This window comes from Lepisosteus oculatus, chromosome 11 (assembly GCF_040954835.1).
Source record: "Lepisosteus oculatus isolate fLepOcu1 chromosome 11, fLepOcu1.hap2, whole genome shotgun sequence".
Taxonomy (NCBI): domain Eukaryota; kingdom Metazoa; phylum Chordata; class Actinopteri; order Semionotiformes; family Lepisosteidae; genus Lepisosteus; species Lepisosteus oculatus.
The window spans coordinates 7,178,340-7,203,932 of record NC_090706.1 but is presented as its reverse complement, the minus strand read 5'-3'; the positions used below and the strand labels follow the sequence as shown (position 1 = coordinate 7,203,932).

The following is a 25,593-nucleotide window of genomic DNA, read 5'->3' as shown; positions in this document are numbered from 1 at the left end:
AGCTCATGTCATACATTGGTCTTGGTCCTGCAAATCTAATGAACAGCTGTTTGTAAAAACTGGCGGACTAAAACATTACAAAGCTGTGTATTGGAGGTTTGGCTCCCTTTTAAGAGGTCTGGTCAAATAAAGGATTTGGTCATAGCTGATGGGCTTTAACTGGTGAGTCTACCTCTGTGGGACCTTCTGGCTCTTAAATAGACCTTCCCTTCTGATGATGCAGGGTTTTAGGGGTTAAGAGTTTGACTAGAAACTGCAGTTTATCTATTTATTTTTCCCTTGTCTTGTTTTGAGGGAAAGTCAATTAGAAGCAAAGCAAAACTACTCCTTTGTATTGTCTGACGTGCACAGGAAAGAGCTGCCGATGTACAGCGCAGCTCCCTTGAAGGTGAAGTCCTTTTGGTGTTGAAGTGTTTAGAGAGCACCTGGTAACAAAGAGTGAGAACTGTTTTGAAGCCTGTTTTCAAAGAGGTGCTGTGGGAACTGGAGCCTGTCATTAAAACTGTTCTGCTTTTTTCTCGAGGCTTCTGAAGGAATGTGAGCTCCCCTTTTAGTTTTGTTTTCCATGTACTTTGTCTCTAAAATAAACCTTCTAAACTCTTTAGATGTATAACATTAGAGATGGTATTCCCCCATTCTACTCCTACCCCAAAAGCAATTTAGTGATGTCTTGACATTGAATGGAACTGGTTTTAAGCGTGTAGTTCACATTTTATTTGTACTGGTCTGATTCTAGGCCCCTGTAGTACAGAGAATAGTGAAAGGATTGTATTTTTAAGTTGCCTTTAACTGGGTTCTTGTTGTTTAGCTGTAATGGTCAGACCCTTTCTGTGAATCTCAAGTGAAATTAACCATTGATTTCTAAATGGGTCTCCTATTAAACATTAAGACAAAGGTTGTCTGCTTGTTTTAAATCCCATTTTGCAGATTGTCATTGTACTTTATGCCAGTCCTTTTATATTATTATAGGCTTTGCTGAAAAAAGACAATAGTCTGAACTTTTTATACGCAGCCATTTGTAATTCCTGAGTTTCAGTCAGGGGCAGGTTATTTTAAGGCTTGAAGTTAGTGGGGTCTTATCCAAAGCATATTTTCCTACCTTTAATTTGACAAAACGTCACTTTTTTCTGTTTATTTGACTTGCTGGGCTTCAGGTTTTGGCTTGTTTTAACCTTTGTGTTAACATATTTTACCCTTGAATGAGACAGTTTGAAGTTCTTTTGTAGTACAGTGCTAAAGGTTCTTGCTGTAGTGTATTATGGTTTGGAATGGAGCACTTCAAAATGGCAGTGTAGGAAACTTTTGGGTTAAGGGACTTCGAATTCAACAGTAAAAATCTGCTAAAGGATCATTTTGTCTGTAAAATCAGAAATACTGGTCTTTCCCTGCTATTACAAGGAAATGCACAATCAAGGCAAAATAAATACAATGGGTTTAAAAAGCAGGAGTGTAAATTTTGCCCTGTAGGCGGTAGGTGAATTGCTGATGATCGGTGTTTGTTCCGTACACTAGTGAATTTTATACAGTGTTTACGGCACATGAAATAAAGAGCTTGTGTGTTTGCTAATTGTACAGGAACAATTTTTGAGGGTTGCGATTGCTAAAAAAATCAAAACACGCTGGAAGCATGTCTGTAGACTTTTATCATATAAAAGTGTGATTTGGCCTGAAAAAAAGAAATTTGTGATCTAGTGGACACCTCTTCTCCCCTATTTGTCCGTTGAACTGAGGGTGTAGGGCATTGGTGTTTTAATATTTGAATTCAAAAGATGTGCTTATCCTCACAGTGTAAGTGAAGGTCACCTTACAGTTTGGATGTGCGGAATCCTTAACAGGTTTATTTCTGTAAATTTTCACTGCTGTTCAGAGAGAAACCCCGATTCCCATCCCTATGTGGCCATTTCTACCTGGTGTGTAAAGAGTTAAACATTTTACAGTAAAGAGGAATGTCATCCCTGCATCTCGCAGCATGACAACACATTGATGACTGTGATATTATAGGGCATTTACAAGCAAGCTACCACTTAGTAGCTTTTTTCTATGCACCTAGGGTGAAACTACTGAGAAATTTAAAATGATAAGCTCAGGTTGCGTGCAGTTAAAAGCATAAAGCTGTAAAGACTCCCTGCTTCTAGAATTGGCCTGCTGTATGAGCTCTTTTAAAATTACATGGTGCTTTTTACATTTTGACACAAACTTGAGGATATTTAAAGTAGTATTTGGGTCTTTGTTACAATAGAGACCCTCTGAGATCCTTTTAGAAACCTGATTTGTGCTGCAGGGTCACAGTGGTACAGTCTGCCCTGTCTGAGGTACAGACTGACCTGCAGGTGTATGTAAGGAAACACTGGCATTAGCTTAATGAGAATATAGAGTTTGAAGCTTTGGAAAGAATTTAACAGAATATTGCATATATTATAATAATGCCTTTGTTCTTAATTTAAACTGCAGTACTTATTTTAACAGTTTCTGAAGCGTTCTGTATTCATTCCGTTTTGAGATTATGGCAAGTGCTTATTTTGGCTCTGTTTGTGAGTCAAAGCTACACTTCTCTCTGCCCAGCTTTGTGCTCGCATGCGTTGATGTTCCCAACAGCCTCTTCACTTGCGAAATTAAGAATGGTTTGGGGTTTTGTTAAGGGGGGTGGGGGATGTCAAATGATGGCTTGAGCTGGTTCAGTTAGAAAATGCTGTGTAGTTTGAAGATATGGCATCACAAAAGCTTCTTTCATTGCTGGCTCCTCTGCTTTGACTCTGGAAGACCCTGTATAAACGTGCACATGAAACAAGGAGTGCACTGCTTGTGACATAGAAGGTTGAAGACAAAGAATGTTGGATAAAAGCATTTTGGCTACCTTATAGTTAAACCGGTTTAAAGCTCTTTCACGGTTGTTCTGTTAGCAGCAAGCCCCTGTTGTAAGTACATCCCCAAATGCAAACTGGCAGTTAAATGCACCACAGAGATTTACTCCTCTTTTTTTTGGGGGGGGGGGGAGTCTACTTTTGCTGGGTGGAGTAATTGAAGTAATCCTGGAAATAAAAAAAGTTAAGAATCATTGCTTTTAAAAAGTATTTTTCAGTCTCAAAACTAAAACAATTTCAAGAGAGAATTGCAGAAAATGGAAGGTTTTATTTTAATCTAAAAGGTTGTGCAAGGCGTCGCCTACATACAGGGCAGCGAACAGTTCAGGATCCATTTAAAATCTCCAGAGACCTCAGATGCTACTTTTTATCTCCTCTCCCTACACCCTGGTTAAGCCGCCTGTCTGCTCTGTCAATCAGCCCGTTGTGCAGGAGCTTTAGTGCTGGAACAATAGTTGGGCTCTCCCTGTGCCATGTGGCGGGTCACATGAGAAGCCCTTGTTTATCATCTGTCCCCAGTCCATCTGTTTGACTCGGCGCTATCTCTGCTATCAGGCTGTGCTCCAACCCCTGCCTCCCCACCCTCCAGCCCTGCCACCAGACATTCCAAACAGCACAACCTTTTCTGCCAAGTGTGCTTTGGCTTTCTTTTATGCAGATTAGCCATGTGCTAATTTATTTATTTTTTAAAACCCAGGAAAGATTTTCCTCCAGTGATTGATTAGATGACTGGGCAGAGTGCACATGTGAAAGCAGGAAAGCGCATCCAAGTCAGGCAGGCTTTTCCTCTCGTACCGTGCAAAACACTTAACTATTCAGTTGCCCTGGACAGCTTCTCCATTTTTATGTAGGATTTTTCTTTTAAAGTTAATTTCTTTAAGGAGTTTGTGCCCTCCCTCCATAGATTAGTATTTTTTTGTACATTGCTGACTGCCAATTTCATTTTTTCCCTTTGGTACCTTAAAGGTTTTTAATGTTTTTTGATCTTTTAAGAAGATTTTATAATTTCTTTTTTAACCCTTTTGTTTTAAAAATGTTTAATCTGGCATAGTTTATCTTCAGTTGCAAAAAAGCTGTTAACATTTCGTACCTTTAAGTTCTCAAGGCAAACAAGAAATAGTTTGTTGCAGAATTTGAAGAATGTGAAACAACTGAAGACCAAACCAGTGAATGGCCTAAATCAATTCAGTCGGTTTAACTTGGCTGTGTGACAGTAGATGTGTTGTTCACAAATAGTGAGATTCTCTTGTGAATTTGGCCTGAGCTGTTTGGTTTTCTGTAAATCTTAAGATCTGCATGGCAGCTCTTTTTGTATTGTGGGTGGATGTGCCCTATTTGGGTATAGAGTAAAATCTCACTGTCCTTTAAAGGCGGATAAACAAGTCCAGCAACAAGCCTTTGTACAGCATGTTTGAGTAAAGCCAATTAGTATTATGGGGTGACCTGCAGCCCTTTGCTAACAATGATACTTTTCTCTAGCAATGTTTCTTGACATTCAGCATGGCTAAGTCTTCTCAGGACTCATGGAATATTAGAATGGCACATAATCTAAGATGAGTGGGTTCCCAAGTTTGTTCCTTGGGGGGACTGAAGAACTAAATGGATCCTATTAAAGCTTAATTTGATCAATATCGCTCTTCTTTGCAAAGTTCCTCTGATGTTTCAAATTCTCATGATGTCTACAAGATGCACTTCAAGTTCGTGATCTTCAGGGTCCACTTCAGAGACCCTTGATCTTCCCATACACAGCAGCCAAACGACAGAAAGGCAGTGTTAATTTAAAACTGCTTTTAAAGTAGATATGTGTGAGCATATGCGAGTTCCTGACAAGTTCAAAGCCTGTTTTGTCTCCATATAAGCATCAGCCTATGTGGACATTAACTACAGATTTTGTTGACAAAAGGTGGACATTAAAAATTATAATTGGAAACTTTATCTGCAGGAACATTTAATGGATCTTTTTTCAGCACCTCAGACAGCTCAGCAAGTCACCTCTTAACCATTTGACTGATAGCGATATACAAGTTTATTTATAGAATAGCTGAAGGAAATGCTAAACTTTTGTGCAACACTTTTCAGCTGATGCCCTCATTACTGGCTGCTGACATTTTTAAGGATGTAAAATTCATTTTCTTGTATTAATACTATGGATTTAGTGTAGCAGTTGTTATGCATGATATTTTAAAATGACTGTGAAAACCTGCAGTGTATTCAGCCCTTTTTTGGTCAATATTTTTACAAACTTACCAAGTGATTAGGTTACTATGCTTGTGGGCTTGTGGTTGCTGATGAAAACTGAACTTATTTCTTTGCAAGTGTAAAGACTTATTGTGGCCAGTAGTTAAACTCTATTCTGTAGAAAGTTATCAATTTGCAAATTTGGAGTTGATTTCTGTGACAGGTGTGAATTGTTTTACACATGATTGTACATGTTTTCATGTCCTGTATTGTGGAGTTATGCTTCATTTAACTTACATTCTGCTAAGTTGTTACTTCCTGTAAAACCTTAAATCTGAAATTCATTTCTTGCTTGTGTGATTTCTACTGTGTCCAGTGCTGGATTATAGTGCTTCCATATTTCCTTCATTTGAAAATCGGGCTTGGAACCTGGCAGAGTCCCCAATCTTGTAATGCTGGTTAACAAGTTAACACCATTCATCTGTCTATCCTGACCCTAAAGGTTCACTGTTGTATTTTATGTAATTGATTAAGCATCGTCTTTCTTTAAATTTCACACAGTTGCACTCACAATATAATCATTGGCATGCTTCTATTACAAGCTTTAGTAAACCATGTCTGAATGTGCACAAATGGTCACAGTGTGTATTTAATTGAAGACACCTCTACTGTAGTCCACTTGATTTAGACACGGGGCACAGAAAACTATTTTTACAGAATTGGGTCAAAAGTCCACGTCTGTTTGTCTTTGAATAGCCAGTTGGTCAGCAGGTCAGGCAGGCGGGTGCATCTCATTTCAAGGTTAAGACAATCTCCCAGACCGAGAGGGATCGTCTTTTGTGGAGAAGGTATAACTTACCTCGCATTGGAAGAAAGCTCCTTAACCATCACATATTGTTAAACTTATTTTTAATGATTGAGTCTTCACTTGAATTTCCCTTTACTCGCCTTCTTTTGAGAAGGGCCGTCATGACTGAGTTCGTCATAGTTCCAGAGCAGGATGAAGGCAGCCTGAAGTGGCTGGGGTGTCGGGGGGTCAGTCAGTCAGTGGGATCTGTCACTCCTCTATGTGTGAAACCCTGAAGGTGTCTCTTACTGTCCTGCAGTCCAGAGGTCTGATCTGTCGCTTTAAGTTCATCTTTAAAATAACTTGACAGGAATTTTCTTTCATTAAAAATGATGCAAGCAACATTAAGCTAAAAAAATCAATTCATGTCTACGTTTTGTATCTATTTTAAATGGACGTTAAAGTTTGCAGAGCTTTTTCTGCTTTAAGTAACAGTATAGTATCAATACAGATGACCTTTAATTATTTGCATCCTTTTGGAAGACCCGAGAAATACTTGAGTATTTAAGGTATCGAGCTACAGTGCATAATCAATTAGAACATAGTCAGTGGCCCGCATTAGGATTCCATTTCACTTATTAGACCCCAACTGAAGGAACCGGGACCCCAACTGAGCAAGAAAAACGACTAGCTTTGTTTATCTGTGGAGATTTCTGTTCTCTCCACTCTTTCATCTGTGTCCCTGCCAGTGGAGTGTTGTATGTTATTGGTTATAGTGTTGATTTACAGAGTCTATAATCTCTGGGATTCATCTGGAATGAGAGCTTTCAAGTTACAGAAACTAATGTGTGTGATCATAGCTAACCTATAGATTACTTACAAAAGTGTAGTAATTGTCACTTGTTACAGTATTCTTTTCTTGAGTTGCTTCATTACTACAGAACTGAGGTGATCTTGTGGATTTGTTTATGTGGATGCTCCATAGGCCTTGTTAGGGGATTTTAGGGTGTTATAAAGGTCATTTTAAGTGAGGCTGTGAGAATGGCATTGAGAAGCAGCGTTCTGGTGCTGAGCAGACAGGCACTGAGAACTGAGGCCTGGGTGATCCCTGAGGTGAGATTAGGGTAGGGACTCACTCATCTTTAACACTTGAAGAGTTGATTATAATTTTGTATGCACACTCCTGCTTGTTGAATCCTGGTCACTATCGGCTGGTGACATGACCCAGACTTGAACCTGATTTCTGCATCATGGTGCTTCACCTGTGGTCCGAGATTTTGGCTTCCATGCTTGCTCCTCAGTGTAGTTGAAAACCTTTTTTCTCCCTAGAGTTTTAAATTGAATGTAACTGCTCATATGTACTGCTATTCTGTTAGTAATACCTTTTCCGCTCTGGTTTGCAATGCTTGCAAAGTACTGAAGTTGAGAAATGGGATTAAAACATTAAATAATTGGCAGAAGCAAGCTGAGTACGGAATAATGCTATTAAACACTGATTCCAGACTCATTGCCTTTCACTTCACTTGGAGAATTCTTACGATCTCTTTTTTGCTGGAATTGTTAGCAGAGCAAATCTAGGTTTTAGCTGTAATCCAGTCTCGTGGTAAGAAGAAGAATGATAGAACATGGGATGCTCTTCCTTGTAGTATTGACGATGTCCTTTGAAAGCTGCTTGATGGGGCAGAATGTTTCGGTAAGTGCTAAAGCACACCCTGCTTCTTTATAGTGCGGGTTTTCAACATGGCAGCTTCTGCCAGTGGTGCATTACATCAACTTCCAGATGTGCTTTATCTGTTTAGAACTTAGGGGCTTACCGGAAAAAGATATAAACCTTGATCGTTTTGAAACATTTTTCTCCTCGTTTCCAAAAAAGTAAGTGATAAGTTCAATAATGTGCTGTTCTGATTGTAGGATGTCTTCATTCCTGTTGTTGAATGTTCTCTTCTTCCACGTGCTTACCTTTTGGGGTGCTTGTTATTTAATTGGATTTAAAGATACAAGGGGTGTACTAGTTCAGGTGGGTAGCTGCGTCAGCATGCGTAGGCTGCAAAGGAACAAGTTATAGGTTTATTCCATGCTGAAAAAAAGAAAGGGGTGTACTGTTACTTTAGAGATCACTGGGTCCCCATTTAACAAGAAAAACGGGCTGTGGTTACTTATCTGTTAAAGTAAGTAATATGGTGCCCTGATATGAATCCCTTTGAAGAATAAAGTTGCTAATGAACTTTAAAATTGTTTTCTGTTAATATTTCATGGAGAAATCATCAGAAAACTGTGTAGCGCTCTCAGGATTCAATGTGAAAACACTGAATGACATGCAGTTCGACATCTGCTATTTCCAGTGTCTTTACAAATCGTACCGGTCGGAGTAAACTTCAATCCCATCTCACTTGCTTGCCCTTTTGGCTTACCCCGTTTTACCATCAGAGTCATAACCTCCACAGGATCTACAACCGAGAGGCACGTCATTAACACTGTGGTACAGTTTCTACGCCTTGTAGTTTTTTCCAAAAAACAAAAGTAGAATTCAGTTGAAAGTTCAACGAGGCCTTGCTTACGCAGTGTTAATAATGAAGGCCGATAGTCTGAGGGAGGCTGGCATTGAGCTCCAGGACTTCCAGGGGTGTCTCCCCTCTCCGGGTATCGGCTGGTCAGATCAGCAGCTTCGTGTCGGGCCCAGCAGCTGGAAAAGCCGGGCACTGCCGACCCTCCAGGTTTTGCTGTCAGTGCGCCGTCCCTCCAGTCTTGCATGATGAGCTTGGCCAGGAGCAGCAAAGGGTACAGGGGTGGGGATGGGGGGTGAGAGCTGGACCGAAAAACTGGAGCGGAGCGCCTCAGGCAGCTGGGCTTTAAACCGCCCACAGGTCAGCGTCACCACACAGCATAGGCCTTCTCTCCCTCCCTCTCCCTTATAGTGCTGGTGTCATTCATTCGGTGCCAAGATAGCTTTATTAAAAAAAATTCCGTTGGCCCTGGTTCAAACAGGAGTACAGCTGGGATGTGTTAAATTTTCGGCAGACTGCCCTCAATTTGAGATGAGTTATAAATAGCTCTGTTGTCGACTTCCTTAACTAAGGCTGAGTGAGGTAAAATTCAGGTTAATAACCGTGGGAAGCAATTAAACTTTTGTTGGGAGCGAAGCGCCAGCTTTCAGGTTGTGAAGTGCCCGTCGTGCCGTGGGGAAAGATAGACATTGATGTCGAAATTTGATCCAGGATCCCCCCTGGACACCCCTCCTCATTCCTTCCCATGTCTAATGAGATTCTTCGGGATAACCGCAGCAGACCACAGTGTAATCTGCTCTAGCGTGTGACATGGGACTGCATTAGTCATGTGGCCAGTGATGGAGAGCAGTGCTGGATGCATGCGGTGAGGTTTGCATGCCACAGATAAGACCATGTCATTGTTGGCCCACATTCTCTTTCCTTCTTTTCTGTTCAATCACTGACATCCTGCAAGTGAAAGAATAGTGTTAATAGCACAAAGTGGTCTTAGCACAGTGTTTTGTACTTTAATGTTGTTTTCTCTTTGTCAGCATTGTTTTCTCAAAGGAAAAGGCTTCTTTGTAAAATTGATAGCAGCTATTTTTGCGATCTATGTTTTACTCATTTTAAGGTTAGTTTGTTTTTAATCTTAAGTCAGTTGTTAATTCATTTCATTGGTGGGACAAACCACAGCTTGAGTACATCTGGTTGGCAGGAATATTTTATGATGAGTGCAACTGTTTCTTATTTAGAGGGCTTATTACCAAATTACATTTTATCTTGATATTGTATTGAACTCTGTTCTTGCTGTTCTGTTCCTTTGCATTTACAGTGCCCTCCAGAATTATTGGCACCCTTGGATGAGCAAAAAAGGCTATGAAAAAATGTCTTTGTTGTTTATCAGCTTGATCTTGTATTGAAAATGAGAGAGATTTAACCTTTCAGTGAGGTAAAATCATTCAATGAAGAAATCTTCACAAAAAAATAAACATTTTTCTCAAATCACAATTATTGGCACCCTTAGAAATTTCTGTGTACTTGATGACTTGGAGAAATGTGGTTTTTATTCAATATACCCCCCTTTATAAATGACTTGTAGTTCAGAAGCTTGCATTTTAATTTTTTGTGAAATAGTAAATGCAATTAATCAGCTCTTCCATGCGACATTACTTAAAATTTGCCCCTTTGGTTGGAAACTACCCAGCAATCACAGATTTCCTCCCCAGTAATCAATAGTGCCCACCTATTGAGTCACGATCTGCTAGCAGGTCCCAGCAGTTCACCCCTGTGGAATTTGTGATAAGAAGGGAATCCATTTCTTGAAGAGCGGTTGGTGATGACACTCAATATGTGGCAGTTTTAACTGTGTGGTCCTAGCTACGAAATGCACTTTTTATAAAGAAGGAAACCCTTTTAATCATTATATGGTAATGGGAAAAAAACTTAAAGAGTGCGTAGACTTCCTAGGTTCAGTGAGTAAATTATAGATAATTGACATTCACTCTGTCTGTGTCTGAGCAGCCTTCGTCTTAGTCATGGGAATTCCCATGTGAACCTTTTGATCGTTTTAACATTGCTCTCTTCTCTTCTTCTGTCTTTTGCCTGTGAATTGGTCTTAACCTTAATGCTTCCCTACTTTACCTAAGTACAGCTGGACAGGTGAAATGAGAGGTGGTCCCATCACACTTTAAACATGCGCCTTTTTATGAATGTATTAGTTTGAAAAGTCTTAGTTGTCTGTGCCTGCGTGCCACGGATATTCATGTTCAATCAAGTGGCATTGAAGTACTGTTTATATCTGGTTTACCTTCATTTCCTTGTTGTGTTTTGTGAACCTCTTTGTGCAGCGACTGGGGCTGTGGAGTGGAACACGGTTTCCCAGGCTTGCCTTTCCCTGATGTTAAAGCCTGATGACATGCAGCCCATGTCTTCTCCCATTTGGCTCGGGGAGGTTGTTTCGGAAAGTGTTGGCTTGAATAGCGAGCGGGCATTCCAAGTAGAATAAACACTACTAGGCTTGTGCAAACTCGGCGGGATGTACATTAAATATATAACTCAACCATACAGTATCATCCTCGATTGAATACGGTGGTTTGAGATTTGTAAACTGTTTTTTTAAGAAAGGTCGGAGATAAGGCATTGAAGTATTTCTCTTTCCCCCCCAGCCTTCAAGCCCAATGGACCAGATGGGGAAGATGCGAGGCCAGCCCTACGCAGCGGCCAACCCCTACTCCCAGCAGCCTCAGCAGGGGCCTCCTCCAGGGTCGCAGCAAGGGGCCTCGTACCCAGGGCAGGGCTACGGCCCCCCCACCCCACAGCGCTATCCCATGGGCATGCAGAGCCGTACGCCGGGTGGCATGGGCAGCATGCAGTATGGGCAGCAAGTGAGTCTGGGCACTCGTCCTACACCACTGCAGCTCCAAAATGGACTTGTAATCCAATAACGGTCTACCCTTTTGCTAGCCCCTTCAGTGATTTATTTCACCGGAGCAGGAACAGGAGCCATCACTGCCCAGTTGGTTTCTTTATGCCGTACGACATCCCAAATCGATCTTACGTGTTGAAAAACTGACCTGTTTGGATAAGTAATGTACAATACTTAACGTACTCAGCATTAAATTTGTGGTTCATCACCTCCCACGCAGGGAGGAAGAACCTCTTGGTTTTGGTACTTTTTTGGAAACATTTGCCCATACCCCTCTTCTCAATTTTGAATTTTGTATTTTTCAAAAAAATATTTACCGCATTTACAGTTATCCTTTTCGACTATCTCTTTTCTTGGAAGTTCCTTATGAACTCAATTTTGGAGCACCTTTTGAACATACAATAATAGTGTCCATTAACTCTTTTCTCATTTTTAATTCTCAATAAACGCCCGACGGTTTGAACTCTACCCTGTCGGTTTCCGCGGTGGGAGTGCTGGGTCACCTCCGCCTCCTGCTTGAACGTGTCCTGTTGTTGTGTTCCCATGTAGATGCCTCCATACGGACAGCAGGGGCCAGCTGGCTACGGACAGCAGGGCCAGGCCTCGTACTACAGCCAGCAGGCCCAGCCGCCGCACGCCGCCCAGCAGCAGTCCCCTTACCCGCAGCAACCTCAGAGCCAGCCAGGGGCGCAGACTCCCTACTCCCAGCCCTCGGCCCCGCTCGCCCAGGCCCAGCCCCCCTACTCGCAGCCGCACCAGACCCCCCAGTCCCAGGCGCAGCAGCAGCAGCAGCAGCAGCAGCAGCAGCCGCCGCCAGTGCCGCCCCAGTCCCAGGCTCCCTACTCCCAGTCCCAGGCTCCCCAGTCCGCCCAGCCTCCCTACCCGCAGCAGCAAGTCCCCCCGCCGCCGCAGCCGCAGGCGACCCCCCAGGCCCCGCAGTCTCAGCCCAGCTACCCTCAGCCGCAGGGCCCCCCGCCGCCACCGCAGCAGCAGCAGCAGCCCCCCTCCCAGCCGCCGCCGCCGCAGCCGACGCCAGCGACCCAGCCGCAATCCCAGCAGCCCCCGGGACACGCCCCTCCCCAGCAGAGCCAGGCCGCCCCCTACTCCCAGGCTCCTCCACAGCAGCAGCAGCAGCAGCCATCTCCTTACCAGCGGTTCCCCCCTCCGCCTCAGGTACTGTGTGGCTTGTGTTCCTGCCCTGAACACGGCCCCCGTCTTTCTGCCGAGTCAGAGGGACACGCGCATTGTTTTCTTTCTGTATCTGTCCCACGTCAGGTGACCTGAAAAATGAATTCTGCTGTTTAGTAGCAAGTCGTGGGACCGGTCTAAAATAAATGGCTGCTTGCCATTGGATTCTGCATCGGCGAACATGTTCTTCTGCACAGTTGGGCTTGTCCGTGCTCTTAAACGTCCCTCGTGTTAGCTTCACTCAAGTCCCGAGTGTGGATTTGCTCATGTTCATGCTGCCTTAATAGCTTTTGTATGTAATGTGGTGTTTTTTGGCAGGGGGTTTGACATTTGCACTCTGTAGGACAGATTGCTGGACCACGTGATTTCCCAAAGCTTGATTACAAATGCGTTTCATATTTTAAAACTGCTTGCGGGAATCCCAGTCTCTTGCTTTTTACCGGTGAATAACAAAAGCAACAGTCGGTAGTGCAGTTGTAATTCATGTTTCGATAGACAAATCAAGCTGTTAGGAGAGCCCAAATAGTGGGGGGGAAACTGGGGGGAAAGATGGATCTTGTAGTGGTCTAATGATACAAATTCTGCTCTGTAACTGATCGAACTTCCTGTGGAGCCAACACTGTAGCTGCCCTTTGATCAGTGACTGTTTTGCTACAGTGATTTGTAGCATGGGATATTTTGAGGTGATGAAACAAGCAGGACATTGACTGTGTTCCCAGTGTAAGGGTACCAGAAACATCATGATGGGGAAGAGGCGTCCTCTTGGGTTAGTAGATACAAAACACTAAAGGGGTGAATGCTCAATGTGGGGTGATATAGTTAATAATCTACCCAAAGGATCTGTATTGTGACCAATGCTGTTTTTAATTTATCTGTTAAGTAGACTCTAATTTTATAGTTGGTAGTCTGGTCAAAATGGATGATCAGAAAAGGAGGATTAGCCAACACTCGAGGAGCTGCAGTTTTCTCATTCATATTGTTTGGTTCGAGAACAGCTTTCTGAACTTAAGGTCCTTTTACTGCTGAGGTAGCTAAATCGTTTGTCTAATCATACAGCCTGTGTTTGATGTCGCAGATCAAGTTTGACAGAGGAGTTTTTTTGCATGTAATTTGGGGAAAGACATCCTGTCCACACAGTTCCTCCAAATTTCAGAGCAGCCTCAGTGATTGATCCACATTTGTGTTAATTGAAACTGTACTAGTGGGTTTTTGTCTGATTTTTGCAAATGGTAATAAAGACCTTGTAATTATGCAATTGGAGAAATAGTTGGTGAGGTTAAAAGAGCAGTGGAGAAATTTTGATTCTTCGAAGAATGGAAAATCCAATATCCTTGGTTTGTTAAATGTGTAGCTGTTGCCAAAGATCAATATTAATAGTTTAAGGGATTTGTTTTGTTTCTGTACAGCTAATGCCAAGTAAAAACTATTCTTTCTTTTTTGCCCTGCAATGTCCCATTAACTTTCCCATTTATTAAATCTGTTTCCTAGTTAAAAACATGAAACCTCTGCTGATTTAAAGTGAAATGCTTCTCACTTATCACTGGCACTATTTTACCAGACCCTCAAACAGATTTTATCAGATCAGTTGAAATTCACTGATCCCGCAGTTTGTGAAGGGAATTTATTCTTCAAAATTTGTGAAATTACGAATGACATGACGAAAATTAAAATTCCCATTTCTTTAGTTGTAACTCAAGGTTCTCAAGGTCTGAAAATTTACCTTGTGTCTCTCATTACTACATTAAAAAATCTAAATTGTCAAAATAAGCATGTTTATCTAGGTGCTCCAGTTCTCTCCCGTAGTATAACGACATTGATGGGTTAATTGGCTTCTTGAAAAATTGGCCCTGGTGTGCAAAAAATGAGGAGCATGTTCAATGATCAAAATCACTAAGAAAAAAAGCTAGATCACAAGGAAAGCAGTTACAAAGTGATGTTCTAAAGTACTTCGTATAAATACAAAAAATTGTGTAAATTGCAAGATAGTATAAACAAGCGGATATACAGTTGCTGGTTTAATTGCCCAAGTTCTTGAACATCATAACCCAATATTTCTCAGGAGAAGAGACTTCCATAGTGTACAGTCACAGCTATATTTTAATTATGGTTAATGGATCTAAAAAAATGTCCATGCTCGGAGGTAATGAGTAACCTGAGATGCAATGGCTAATTGCATTTAAAGGGAGGTATTTCATTGGACGATAAACCCCCAAAAATACAAAATACTGTAGGTGAATACTTAGCAATGGTCATGCCTAGGTTCCAGCTCATTTGTGGTTTGAGTGTCTTGCTTGAAGCACCTTTAAATCTAAGGTGTTCTGCCACAGCTGGACAGTTCTAAGCGATCGGACATCCAGCTCATGTGCCCTGGCTGTGGTCTTCCTTCCTCCCTCTCATTCTTGCCATGATGCTTTTTTAGGAGCTGTCCCAGGATTCCTTCAGCTCCCAGTCTAGCGTTCCTCCTTCCAATCCTGCTATGGCTTCCAGTAAGAGTGGCTCAGAGGACGTTAACATGCAGGGCCGGCCCTCCAGCCTCCCGGTGAGTGTCCCCAGCCTTCGGCCCGATCGCTCCCCATCGCTCTCTAATCGTTTACCTTTCAGATTTTCCGCCTTTTCTTCTCATTGCTTAGCTGAACGGGACTGATTTACTTTACACCTGATTGGTGATATTTTCACTTGTGAAACCTTAAACGTTTTAAGAAATGTTATAGTAGTAAGAAAATATCCCAGACCTGGTTAAATAGAACTAATGTGTGAAAGATAATAGTAAAACAAATTAGTGGGGGGAAAAACAATCGTTTGATCATTTTAGATTGTATCTACAAAGAATGGTTTAAGTATGGCTTCTGGTTTGCCTTTTTTCTCCTCATCTGTTTTTTGCAGTTGTTGATGATCTGGGAGTTAATTGGTGTAAAGTTATCTAAGCACTAAATGTGTACAAACAGAAGTACATTGCTGTCTTTAGAGCAATTGAATAATGTTCCCTCCTTAATGCTGGGTTCTGCCAGGTGCTGCTGGGTGCATTCATGCTAGAAGAGTCAGCCGTCTGCTGAGGGGAGGATAAAAACGGGAACTGAATGACAAGGACAGAAGTCTGATGCACAAGGGGTTTCTAAAGTATAAAAAGATGATTGGCAAGAAACAACTTTGCAGAGAAGCTGTAGATAAAATAAGTTGTACACCTAGTTATCAGTTGCCCATTTGAAAGTCACTATCTTGATTAAAGAGTTTTCACGTAGCTCTTCAACAATCTTTTTTCCTACCTGACCTGACCAAGCAGTAACATTGATATCAGCTTAGAGAAGACCTGGAGTCTGGACTGTTTCTGCTTCTAGAGGACGTCCCATTTGGCACCTGTGAGCACTTCTGTCTGTTTACAGGTGCTTCATTGGTACAGTGACCTCCCTGAGAACTTTATCATTTAATATGCAAGTTTATTTCATTGAAACAAGAACCTAAAGTTGTGCAGAAGAAGCAGCTGACTTTCAGTGTGCTGTAAACTCCTTCGCTTGAGAATGTAATGCGATGTTAAGAAAATGCTTTATATAATTAAGACACAAATGATCAAGAAATTTCACTTGGAATATCAGAGATGACTGCTAGAAAACTAAACTTAGCAGATGTAATAAATTCCAAGTATATAGATGCCAGATATTTAAAGATCCTTGTAAAGTAGGGCTTTTTATAACTTCTGTAACTTTAAGCCAAACACGCAACATTTAAGAAATGTTCCTTGATAAACTGGTATTCTCTAATGTACTGCTCAGAGTTTCTCATGTTTCTTGGCTCTCAGTGATTTGGGTTCTAGTGCCGTGTTCCTGTGAGGGCATTGGAAGTTTCCTAGGTGACTTTGGTTGGCTCCGTCATGGTGTGTAGGTTTTGTGATCTCTTGACTTGTTCAAGGTGGCTCGTTGCTGGGCTGCGCTGGCAGTAGGTGCTGAGTGGCACCGGAACCGTGACCAACATGGCCGATGTGGTACCGCAACGCTACAGGTGTTGAAACCCAACATGTTTTGGTAGTACAGCCAACGGACTGTAGACCAAAAAGATGAGGATTTGGGTTGTTTTGATTCCACATGGCAATAACCTTGCATCTCTTATATAGAAGTGTGTGGGGTTTACTTTTTTTGGTGTGGTGGAGGTCGCCACCCATACGAGTGTTTTACCAGCGTGTTCAGAGTAGAGAGCTGGGAGCTTATGTCGACAGCAACCTGTCAGCATGAGAAAATGTAATGTCTTGGAACTCTAGGCCAATAATGTTGAGATATTTGAGTGCCCGGATAGCTTGATAGTTTGTAAAATGACCACAATTTGGCTTAATTTAAAAATTAATTTCAGTGCCATTTAACCTGTGAGCTAGTGTTGATGCTCTGTAAAATGTTTTCATTTTTCTACCTTTCAGATGAAGCAAACGAACACTAACCTATCTCAAGTAAAGCTGTGGACGTTTATTGAAAGAGAAGTGAATTTATTTTATAATGGTTGTGAAATCCGTATACTTAACTCTCTATTGCTGCTGATACGCATTTATAGAAAACGCTTGGATTTCTGTTCAGTTTTTTATTATTAGATGTGGCATCATTATTATTGGAGCATCGATTTGTAAGGGGGTGGGGTGTGAGCTGCGGTTTGTTCGGTCGGTTACAGAACAAACCGTTACATGGTTACTCTGGGATTGCAGTGGTTTGAAAATGATTGAGGGTTTGAACTTTCTTTGCTGTGGAGAAGTGGAATTCTTTGTGGTATTATGTTAATTGGTTAACAAATGGTGTTTTTGGCAGCGATAAGAGTGTTTTTCTTTTGTATGCCAATAGGCTGTAACCAAGGGGATCCTCTAGGCCCTGTTTTGGAGGCCATGGAATTAGATCAGGAGGTTACTCTTTTTCAGAGAAGTCCCTACTCTTCTGGTTTTGATTCTGTCAAGAGTAATCAGGCTATTGGTGGGATGAGCAGATTTCACTTAATCACTGCTTCCTGGATCACTTAATCACTACCTTCTGGATCTGTCACATTTTGTGTAGAGATTACTGTGTGCCAACTTGAGTAGGGATCTGATAACCAGTTTGTCCGGTTTTTCAGGCTATCTTGTGGCTCATTGTGTTTGCTGTGGTGAATGGATTTAAAGCTAGAAAAGATACATTTTTTTGCTTTGTGTTGGTTCCCTTGTTTCCAACCCTATCAAATTACAAGTGTTCAAAGCCCAGTTTTCTATTTATTTATTCCTTTTTCAATTATTAGAACATAATCTGTTTGGTTTGATATGCTGTTGTATGGCAGCAATTAAACCATTTGGTCTTGACATATATTTGAAGGTAAAGTCTGTTAGTTGCTCAAAGATTTCTATGCTAGAAATGCTACCTGCTTTATTTTTGCAAAAAGAGCAACAAAGTTCTTGACCCAAAGAACCAGAATGGAAATAGATGGGACAGTCCAGCATGCTGTAGCAAACTAGAAACTGGATCAGCAGACCTTGAGAAAGGAGAGGCTAGGGGGGTCTTTACTGAGGAATTAGGAGAAGAGTAATGCCATCAGAGCATGCCTCCTTATCCAGTGGAAACGTTTGAGCTGTCCCATCCAGTCTTCCTCCCAATGGCAAGTGGCAACAGTTTGACAATAGAAGAGTATAAGTGTCAATCTGTTACTGGCTTCGAGAGATTGAGTGTAGAGCAGGAGGCAACGGGGAAACACAGCAAGGAAATGTGATCACTACATCTTCATTGATGCCAGCCGCTTTTTCCCAGCATTTTTATTTGGTATGGTCTGTTGTTCGGGGTATATTCGACTCTTATCAGAAAGCTGGGACTTCAAGGTATTTTTAAGTTGTGCTACAGGGGTCAAAATACCAAGAGTAGCTTTTCAATTTCAGTTGAATTCAGTCTGTAATTTGAGCACCTCCTGCCTGTTTCACACAATACAATAGAAGCCTTTACAGGAATGTCATATTCAGCAGTACTGCCACTAAATTTTATTAGTTTTTTTTTCCCGGGCTGTTATACCTGAGCTGATATTAATCTTTTCAGAACTGTAGGTGGATTAAATGGGAAAAACTATGATTTTCCACCATGTGGGGCTTTTGCATGTTGAAAAGTGGTCTGTAAGGAACTGTAAGCAAGTACTGTCAGCTTTCCCTTACTGTTTACAACAGCACACCAGCTACATAGTTTTTAGGCAGGGAATGGTCTGGTTAAAACAGTCATTCTTTATCTCTTAGGCAACTTGTTTTTTATGTGGCAGCTGCTAAATTAAAGTTGTATTCACACAATGACTGTTCAATGTGAAAGGGTGAGTTTATGCAGTGATTAGAACACGTTTCTTCCTTTAAATCCGGGCTCAGGCAACTAGCTGATACACCTCCAAATGCCATTTCCTTTACACGTATTTTCGTGAACTAATACAAATTAACCCTCTTCAGCAGAAGAAATGACTATTAATTTGAGAGGACAGCTTTGAAATACAATGGAATAAAGTGAGATGAAGACATTGTCACGGACATAAAAAGTGCTCATCTCCAAACACAGCCTATATGTGGAGTGCTGCTTTTAAAAACTGCTAGAGTAAAGCATTCATTTAAATAATAGTTTTATCTTAGAGGTTTCTCTTGTGGGTCACCAGCTATTTAAAGCATGTGCATTTGACAGTATAATTTTTAGTCCATCAAGGATGGCTGCAGTCCAGTCCCTCTAGACCTGTTAAAGTTGTGTAACAGCAGCTTGTTCTGTAATACAGCGTCACAGTTTGGACCGCAGTGCTTCTGTCAAGAAAATACTCATTTTTGCTCTAAGTCTGCTTCTCAATGTAGGTTGCCTCTCGATCTGAAGATTCTGGACTCTCATTTAAATGAAACATTCTTCATTCCTTTTAGAAATTAATAAAAGTGAACTAAGCCAAATCAAATGTTTGGAGGCCACAGAAAACATTATTCCTTCTGTGTTCAGTTGGAGAGTGTAGAGGAATAGCCAGCATTTCTTGGATGGTTCTTCAAACTCTTCTGGTTTCTACATAACATGAAAACGTCTTCAGACTTGCAAGTTTTACATGTGTGTCAGGCTTTGTCGTTTTTGCCACGCTGAGGCTGTTGGAAGAGAAGACCTTGTGGGATTCCCAGGGCAGCCGATGAGTCAGGGGTGCCGGTGTGCCGAGGTTCACATCACTGCAGCCGAGAGCTGCCGCTTTGTTGTCAGCACTGTCACGCTTTCACTTTTCTGGAAAAGTCACATCCTCTTCCTGTTTGTCCGTGGGAAATCTTTTCTTTTTTTAATCTCTCTCGACACCTCAGCAAGACGGGCTTTTGTGCCGGAGTCCCGCTGAAAGCTAATCCCAGACGACCCCGCCCCCAAAACCCAAGTGTTGACCACTGCCAAGAGCGTCTCTTCGGGATGAGCCCCCCCCCCCAGCCCCCCGCCTGTGTGTGTGCGCCCACACTGGCTCACAGCCTGTGGGGAATCTTCCCAGTTCATCGGTGGTTCATATGACCGAGCTTGAGGCATGGTTGGTCATCTAGACTTTTTTTCTCCCTTTAGAATTTAATTAAGTCGCTATACTAAGGGTAGAAAAGTGGTTATGGGGAACGAAAGGCAAAAGGGCATTATTTGTGGACTTTCTCGGGACTTGTTCTGGCCTTGTAGAGTTGAGGACCACCTACGATTTTTTCCTCATATGCCTTTGTTTGGCTGCCAGGGTTTTTAGGCTGTTTTCTGGTCTTTTTTTCCAGACGGCCGCAGCAGTGGCTGTTTTTGTAGCCGTGCAGAGAGACGCAGACCGCCACGCTGCAAGTCTTCAGGCCTGCCTCCGTGCTTGGTTGCCTTGTAGCAGTGGCTCTGTAAATCAGCTTTCATAACACTGCTCTGGTCGACCTTGTTTTGCGAGCTGCGGTATTGCAGTATTCAGCGTCTGGGGCGTGTTTCCTGTTTCTATTCTGGTCCCTGGCTTCTGGGCCTGTGCTTCCTGTGTGCACAATATTCAGATTCTGGGGCTCTGCCTGCTTTCCACTGTAGCCCTCACTTTTTCACAGTAGTGTTTTATTCTATAAAAGGAATTGAGACACCCTAATTACATGAAGGTAGGCGTATTGAGGCACCCAATTTTAGTTGACTCAAACCTACTCCAGGTCTCTTTCAGGTGTCCTGAGATTTAGTCCCACCTTAGTTTCTCTTTTAAACACTTCTTTGTGTACTGTTCCCTTCACACTAACCCTGTAACCTTAGGTTCTTAAAGTCCAGCTTTCCTTTTTGTCTTTATTAGTTGTGTCCATCAGTTTGGATATAAAATACAACAGTGATGATGGCACCAGCACTTGGATGAAATTAGTTTATTCAACTCTGCATTAGCAACACAATTAAACTTAGAATGCAGTCTTTTCTGCTTTTAACAGGGTAAAATGGATTTGGTTCTGTCCCTGCTGTGCTATGAATTAGAAAGTGGCAGCTGTCCAGAATTGACTTTGCCATCAAGATAAGGCCTTGAGCAGAGGGAAGGGGAGCCTTTGAAAGGTTACTCCAGGGAGAGAGACTGTCTCAGGAGCAGACACCCCCAGTTCGGGCTGTTTTGTGCTGGGCTGGGCATCTGTGCTGCTCACTAGGGCTCCCTGCTGCTATTGTGAGGCAAACAAAAGGCTCCTCACACACTGCCATTCTGTTGTTAGTAGCAATCGGGACATGAATGACACCTCAGGCTGTCTGCTCCTCCCGTGAATTACCTCACAAATCAAATCACACAGGACGCAATTAGGGTAAAGCACACTGCTGGTGTATTCTGCATAAACACACAAACATTTGCTTTTCTTTATCTTGGTCATCCTACTTTCAGATTTCCCCCCCCCGTCATTGGATTTTTTTTAGAAGGAGGGTATACGTATTGCTCTGTAAGAAAATGAGTTTTTTAAGTGTTGTGACATTTGCATTTTCCCAACAATGTATATACACACATGCTGAATGGCAGTGTGCAACGGACTAATTCCATTATCCTGCCCAGAGCAGGATTCTGAAATTTTCACTTCTCATTTCTTAAGCTTACCAGTTCCTGTCACAAACTTGCTGTAGCTTGTTTTCTGCAAGATGTTCATAGTGTGTCCTTTTAGCCTTCTGTCATTCAAGATTGAATGACACTTGAATCGCATATGAATGCTTCAAGACTAACTTAGAGACTGAAAAAGAATTTCAGTCAAAATGGTTTAAGCTTTTATGGTTAGAGCATTTTTAAAAATTCTTTGAAAAGCACTTCTAATATAGCAATAAAGGTTTTATTGAAAGCTTGGGATTATGTTCTGAAAAGCATGTAATAAAATCATTATTTTGGTTGTAGTAGCTCTTGTAAATGCCCTCTTATTGATGAGCATAGGGAAGCAGCCCTGCTGTTCTTACTGTGGTAAGATGATCAGGTATTAATAAATAATAGGGTTTTTGACTGCTTTTTAAGAGGTAATGTGTAGCAATTCATATTTCTCAAAAGATCTGTTCACTCTGCTGGAGCAGACAGGTCAAAACATTTATTCCTTGGTTGTTCTTTTTTCAGTTTTGTGAATTCTGTCAGAAGCTACAGATGAGTTGTCTTGTGGTTTGGCAGAAGCCCAAACCTGGATTAAGGAAGAGAAGGGTAACTGGGTTGGGATTGAGGTGAATTTATCTTCATCCCTCTAAAATGCCAGTTTGCAGCCTGAATGTAGTCAGTTCCTTGATTTTTTTTTTATAACTTCAGAGGAGCTAAATGAGCAAAGTTATGTGGAGGTAATTTCTTGCAGGCAGCTTTTACTTTGATACTGTCAGTTTTTAGAGTTCTTGTAATTGTAAGGGAGGGAGTGGCTCATTTTGTGAGCAGTGTTTGTTTTTTGTGTCTTCATTGAGGATAAATAATGCACTGGTATTAAATGTGAAACAAGTAATTGGTTGTGGATGCTGTGGTACCAGATCACGGTTTTATTTCCTGTTTGTATGAAGGCAAATTGTTTTCCCTTTTTTCCATACACTTCATTCTGTATTTTTTTTAGGATTCTTTATAAAATACATATGAATAAGTGATGAATTGATTATCGAGACAGAGGTTCTTTAGCAAAGCCCGGCAGATAGGCCTCTTCTGTATTTCTAATGGAATGGGAGTGCCCTCTTATGGTTAAGCTCAGCTCTGCAAAGCCTTGGATCTCAAGTGTGTTGAGAATTCTCACAGTGGCAGGGTAGCAGGAGCCATTATTGTACAAGAATCGTTTCTAAAATCTCATCCCATAGACCTGAATTTTGTAAGCAGGCAGAGGGCTGTGATCCTTACTTTAGCTGGATCTGATTGAAGAAGTGTGTGAGAAGAAAGCTCTGTGCCCATCCATTTCTTTTATGTTCACAGACCTGGATTCAATCAAAAGCTTAGCCCACCAGCTGAAAGCAGATTACAAACACATCACTCGATGGCAGTTTTCTAATTCGCAGAGACAGGTTGTATTTGCCCATTGGAAAGCTGCCACACAGTACTGGATTTATAATTGGCAGTTGGTGGGTGTGTCATTTTATTTTATTATGGGGCCTAATGGTTGGTCTCCATTGGCATCGTTTGTGGCAATAGCATGGCCTCACTTTTCCTTAATATCACATCGAGACATTGCCATAGGCTTTGGCTGTCTTCATTTAACTACCTTTATATCAGATTAGTTTGCTTGGGGGTGTATGAGCAAGTAACATTATACCAGAAACTCTCAGAATGGCCTTTCGTGGTTCTCTATATCCAGCATAACATTTTAAGACCGGTTTCAGAATCTTTGTTTAATACCTTTCATTCACACTTGGTAGTGTGTATCCTGTTGATAGAACAGCTATGTGTAAGCAAAAAAGATGGGGAGTTTGAGTGTAGGTCCTCTCAGCTTCTCTCAACCTGTTCTCTTAGCCTTCTGCCTGCATCTTACTTTGCAAGAACATGCAGTTCTGCCATGGTCTTAAACTGACAGGGTTCATGCCTTATTCTGAGATGGGTAATGAGCTGAAGTGAGCTGGATTATTGATTTCAGTACCTAAGCTTGACTTCAAGTAGGGCCACATGGAATTGAAAGTGAGGGTAGTTCTAGGACTGCCTTATTTAAATACTCTTTAAATGTTTAAACTTGTTGCTGTTCAGTGTGTTTTGATGCTGAGCCAGATTGGACACTGGTGAGCTTGTAAGGGGACTCAGTTGGCTGTGAAATGCATGTTCTTGCTTTACAGACTTGACAAGTTTGCCAGGACTATGTGCAGTTGAAAACTTTCCAAGTTCACGGAACCAAAAAAAGGACTGAATCTTTTTTTTAAGTGTGAAATTCAATTAACTCCGAAACTGTATTCATCTAATTTCAGGACATAATAAAAATGAGACATTAAACTTTTTAAGATAAGTGTAGGCTTTCTGTTTCGATCCTAAGATGGCTGCCCTTATACTATTTTTCATTCTTTTGTTTCCAAAGGTGTCCATGCTTTATATTTTCTAAAATAAGCACTTAATTATCTTTTTATATGATTTGGGTTCTGTGCCAAGAAGACTACAGACTTTATATGTACGCTGTTTTGTAGATATTTCATTTTATTGTGGTAAAAATAATTTAAAGACGATTCCTGTGTAGACATTTCTACAGCTTGGATTGTCATAGCATCATCTTTCGTCTTATTGTGGTGATTTTGACCACATCTGCTGTAATACAATTCCGAATTATTTGAAGAACACCCTCAATAACTGTACAGCTTTGAAAACTGAAATGTACTTGAAGTGTTTCACTATGGACTGCTGCCTCAGCACATATGCACTCATGCTGTTTTGCATATTCCTGTCTCATTTCCACAAAAAGATGGAAAGCTTTTTTAAAGAGGAGGTATTCTGTGATTTAATACTCTGTTTCCCAGTCTGGGCAGACCACAGTACTTATTGAATATTGGTTATGAGGAAACCAGATTGCCACTGGAAAGAAAGGAAAATAAAGCAAATTGGATTTCAAATGACCTGCTTTGTAAGAGTGATTAGATTTTTTTTTTTGCAAATCTGATATTATACTGAGGCAAAAGAAGGTATATGAATCATAATGAGGTCCTGTTTGGTCATTAAAGATCCCATGACAGTTTTTGAAAGGGCAGGGGTGTTAACCTCAGTGTCTTGGCTAGATTCCACTCTCGTTTTTTACAGTCTAGCCTTCATTCACCATCTGAATTAAGAGGGAATTTAAGGAACGTCTCTACTTGAACTGTAGTGCCGTGCTGCTATTGTTGTATATGGACTGCTATACATCACTCAGGTGGTTGATAATACGCTTCTCCTCCTATCTGAGGTTAGATTGGTTGTTTGGGTAGGGTAAAAAAAGCTATATAATCGCTTTTATTTCTATAGGTTATGTTCCTTGTTTCTGTGACCGGGATCTTACGAAGCAGATCATTCTACTTCTGTGGAAGGCTACTTGTACTATGGAATTAAGGAGAAGCGATCAAGGCTAGGGGCAGCTGTACGGGCAATTACTTAAAGCACAGGGTAAAGAGGTGGTTTCATTAAAGCTGCAGAGCAGGAAGGGAGGCTCAGGTCTGCTTGCGTTTCCTGTAACGACAGCCTCCTCTTTGTAGCAGTTGACTGTGCTGTGACCCCTCAGCCCCTGGGAGTATGTGTGTTGGTGCGTCGAGACACGTGGAGCAGAACACGGTTGCCATGGCAGCCTAATAGACGCATCACTTTCTTTTGCCAAGAGGATACACAAGAAAATCGGATGCTCAGTGCGAGTGTGGAGACCCGACAGCATGAACTGTCAGGGAGGCAAGCCAAGCCAGACCAGTAGTGCTGCTCTCAGAGATGAGGACCAGCAGTTAGCTGACTCGTTCCTCACCAAGGTTTATTTAATGGCCTAGGGGTTCATTTTCAAGGCTTTATAAAGAAATATCTTTTTGTAAGAATCAGTTTAATCTGTTTTGTTTTAAATAATTCCTAATGGTGATCATTTAAGCTGTAAAGCTGATAGAGTAAGCTGGTTGGAGTCTGGGGGTTTCTCAAGTAAAATCCCTCGTTGTGCCCCACTGTAAGATTAGTGAGCACTGTTTGATTGCAAAGCATTTAAATGGGAAGACTGAATATCAGGTTTGGAAGTGAGAAACAGAGACCCCATAGTGAGTTGTTTCCACACCAGATCCTGTTAATAGCCACATTCCTCTTTGCTGGCGTTATCTAAGCAACTCTGCTGTGAGTGTTGAT

General features: G+C 41.6%; 1 protein-coding gene across 1 annotated transcript in view; it reads left to right on the top strand.

Annotated features, from left to right (window-relative positions):
* Positions 1 to 25,593, top strand: part of LOC102689928 (AT-rich interactive domain-containing protein 1A) — a 68,924-nt gene that overhangs the window by 18,338 nt on the left and 24,993 nt on the right. Inside the window, exons 2-4 of the mRNA XM_006631269.3 lie at positions 10,976 to 11,194; positions 11,785 to 12,408; positions 14,843 to 14,962. Of these exons, the coding sequence (XP_006631332.2) occupies positions 10,976 to 11,194; positions 11,785 to 12,408; positions 14,843 to 14,962 (963 nt within the window). The remainder of the gene's footprint in view (positions 1 to 10,975; positions 11,195 to 11,784; positions 12,409 to 14,842; positions 14,963 to 25,593) is intronic.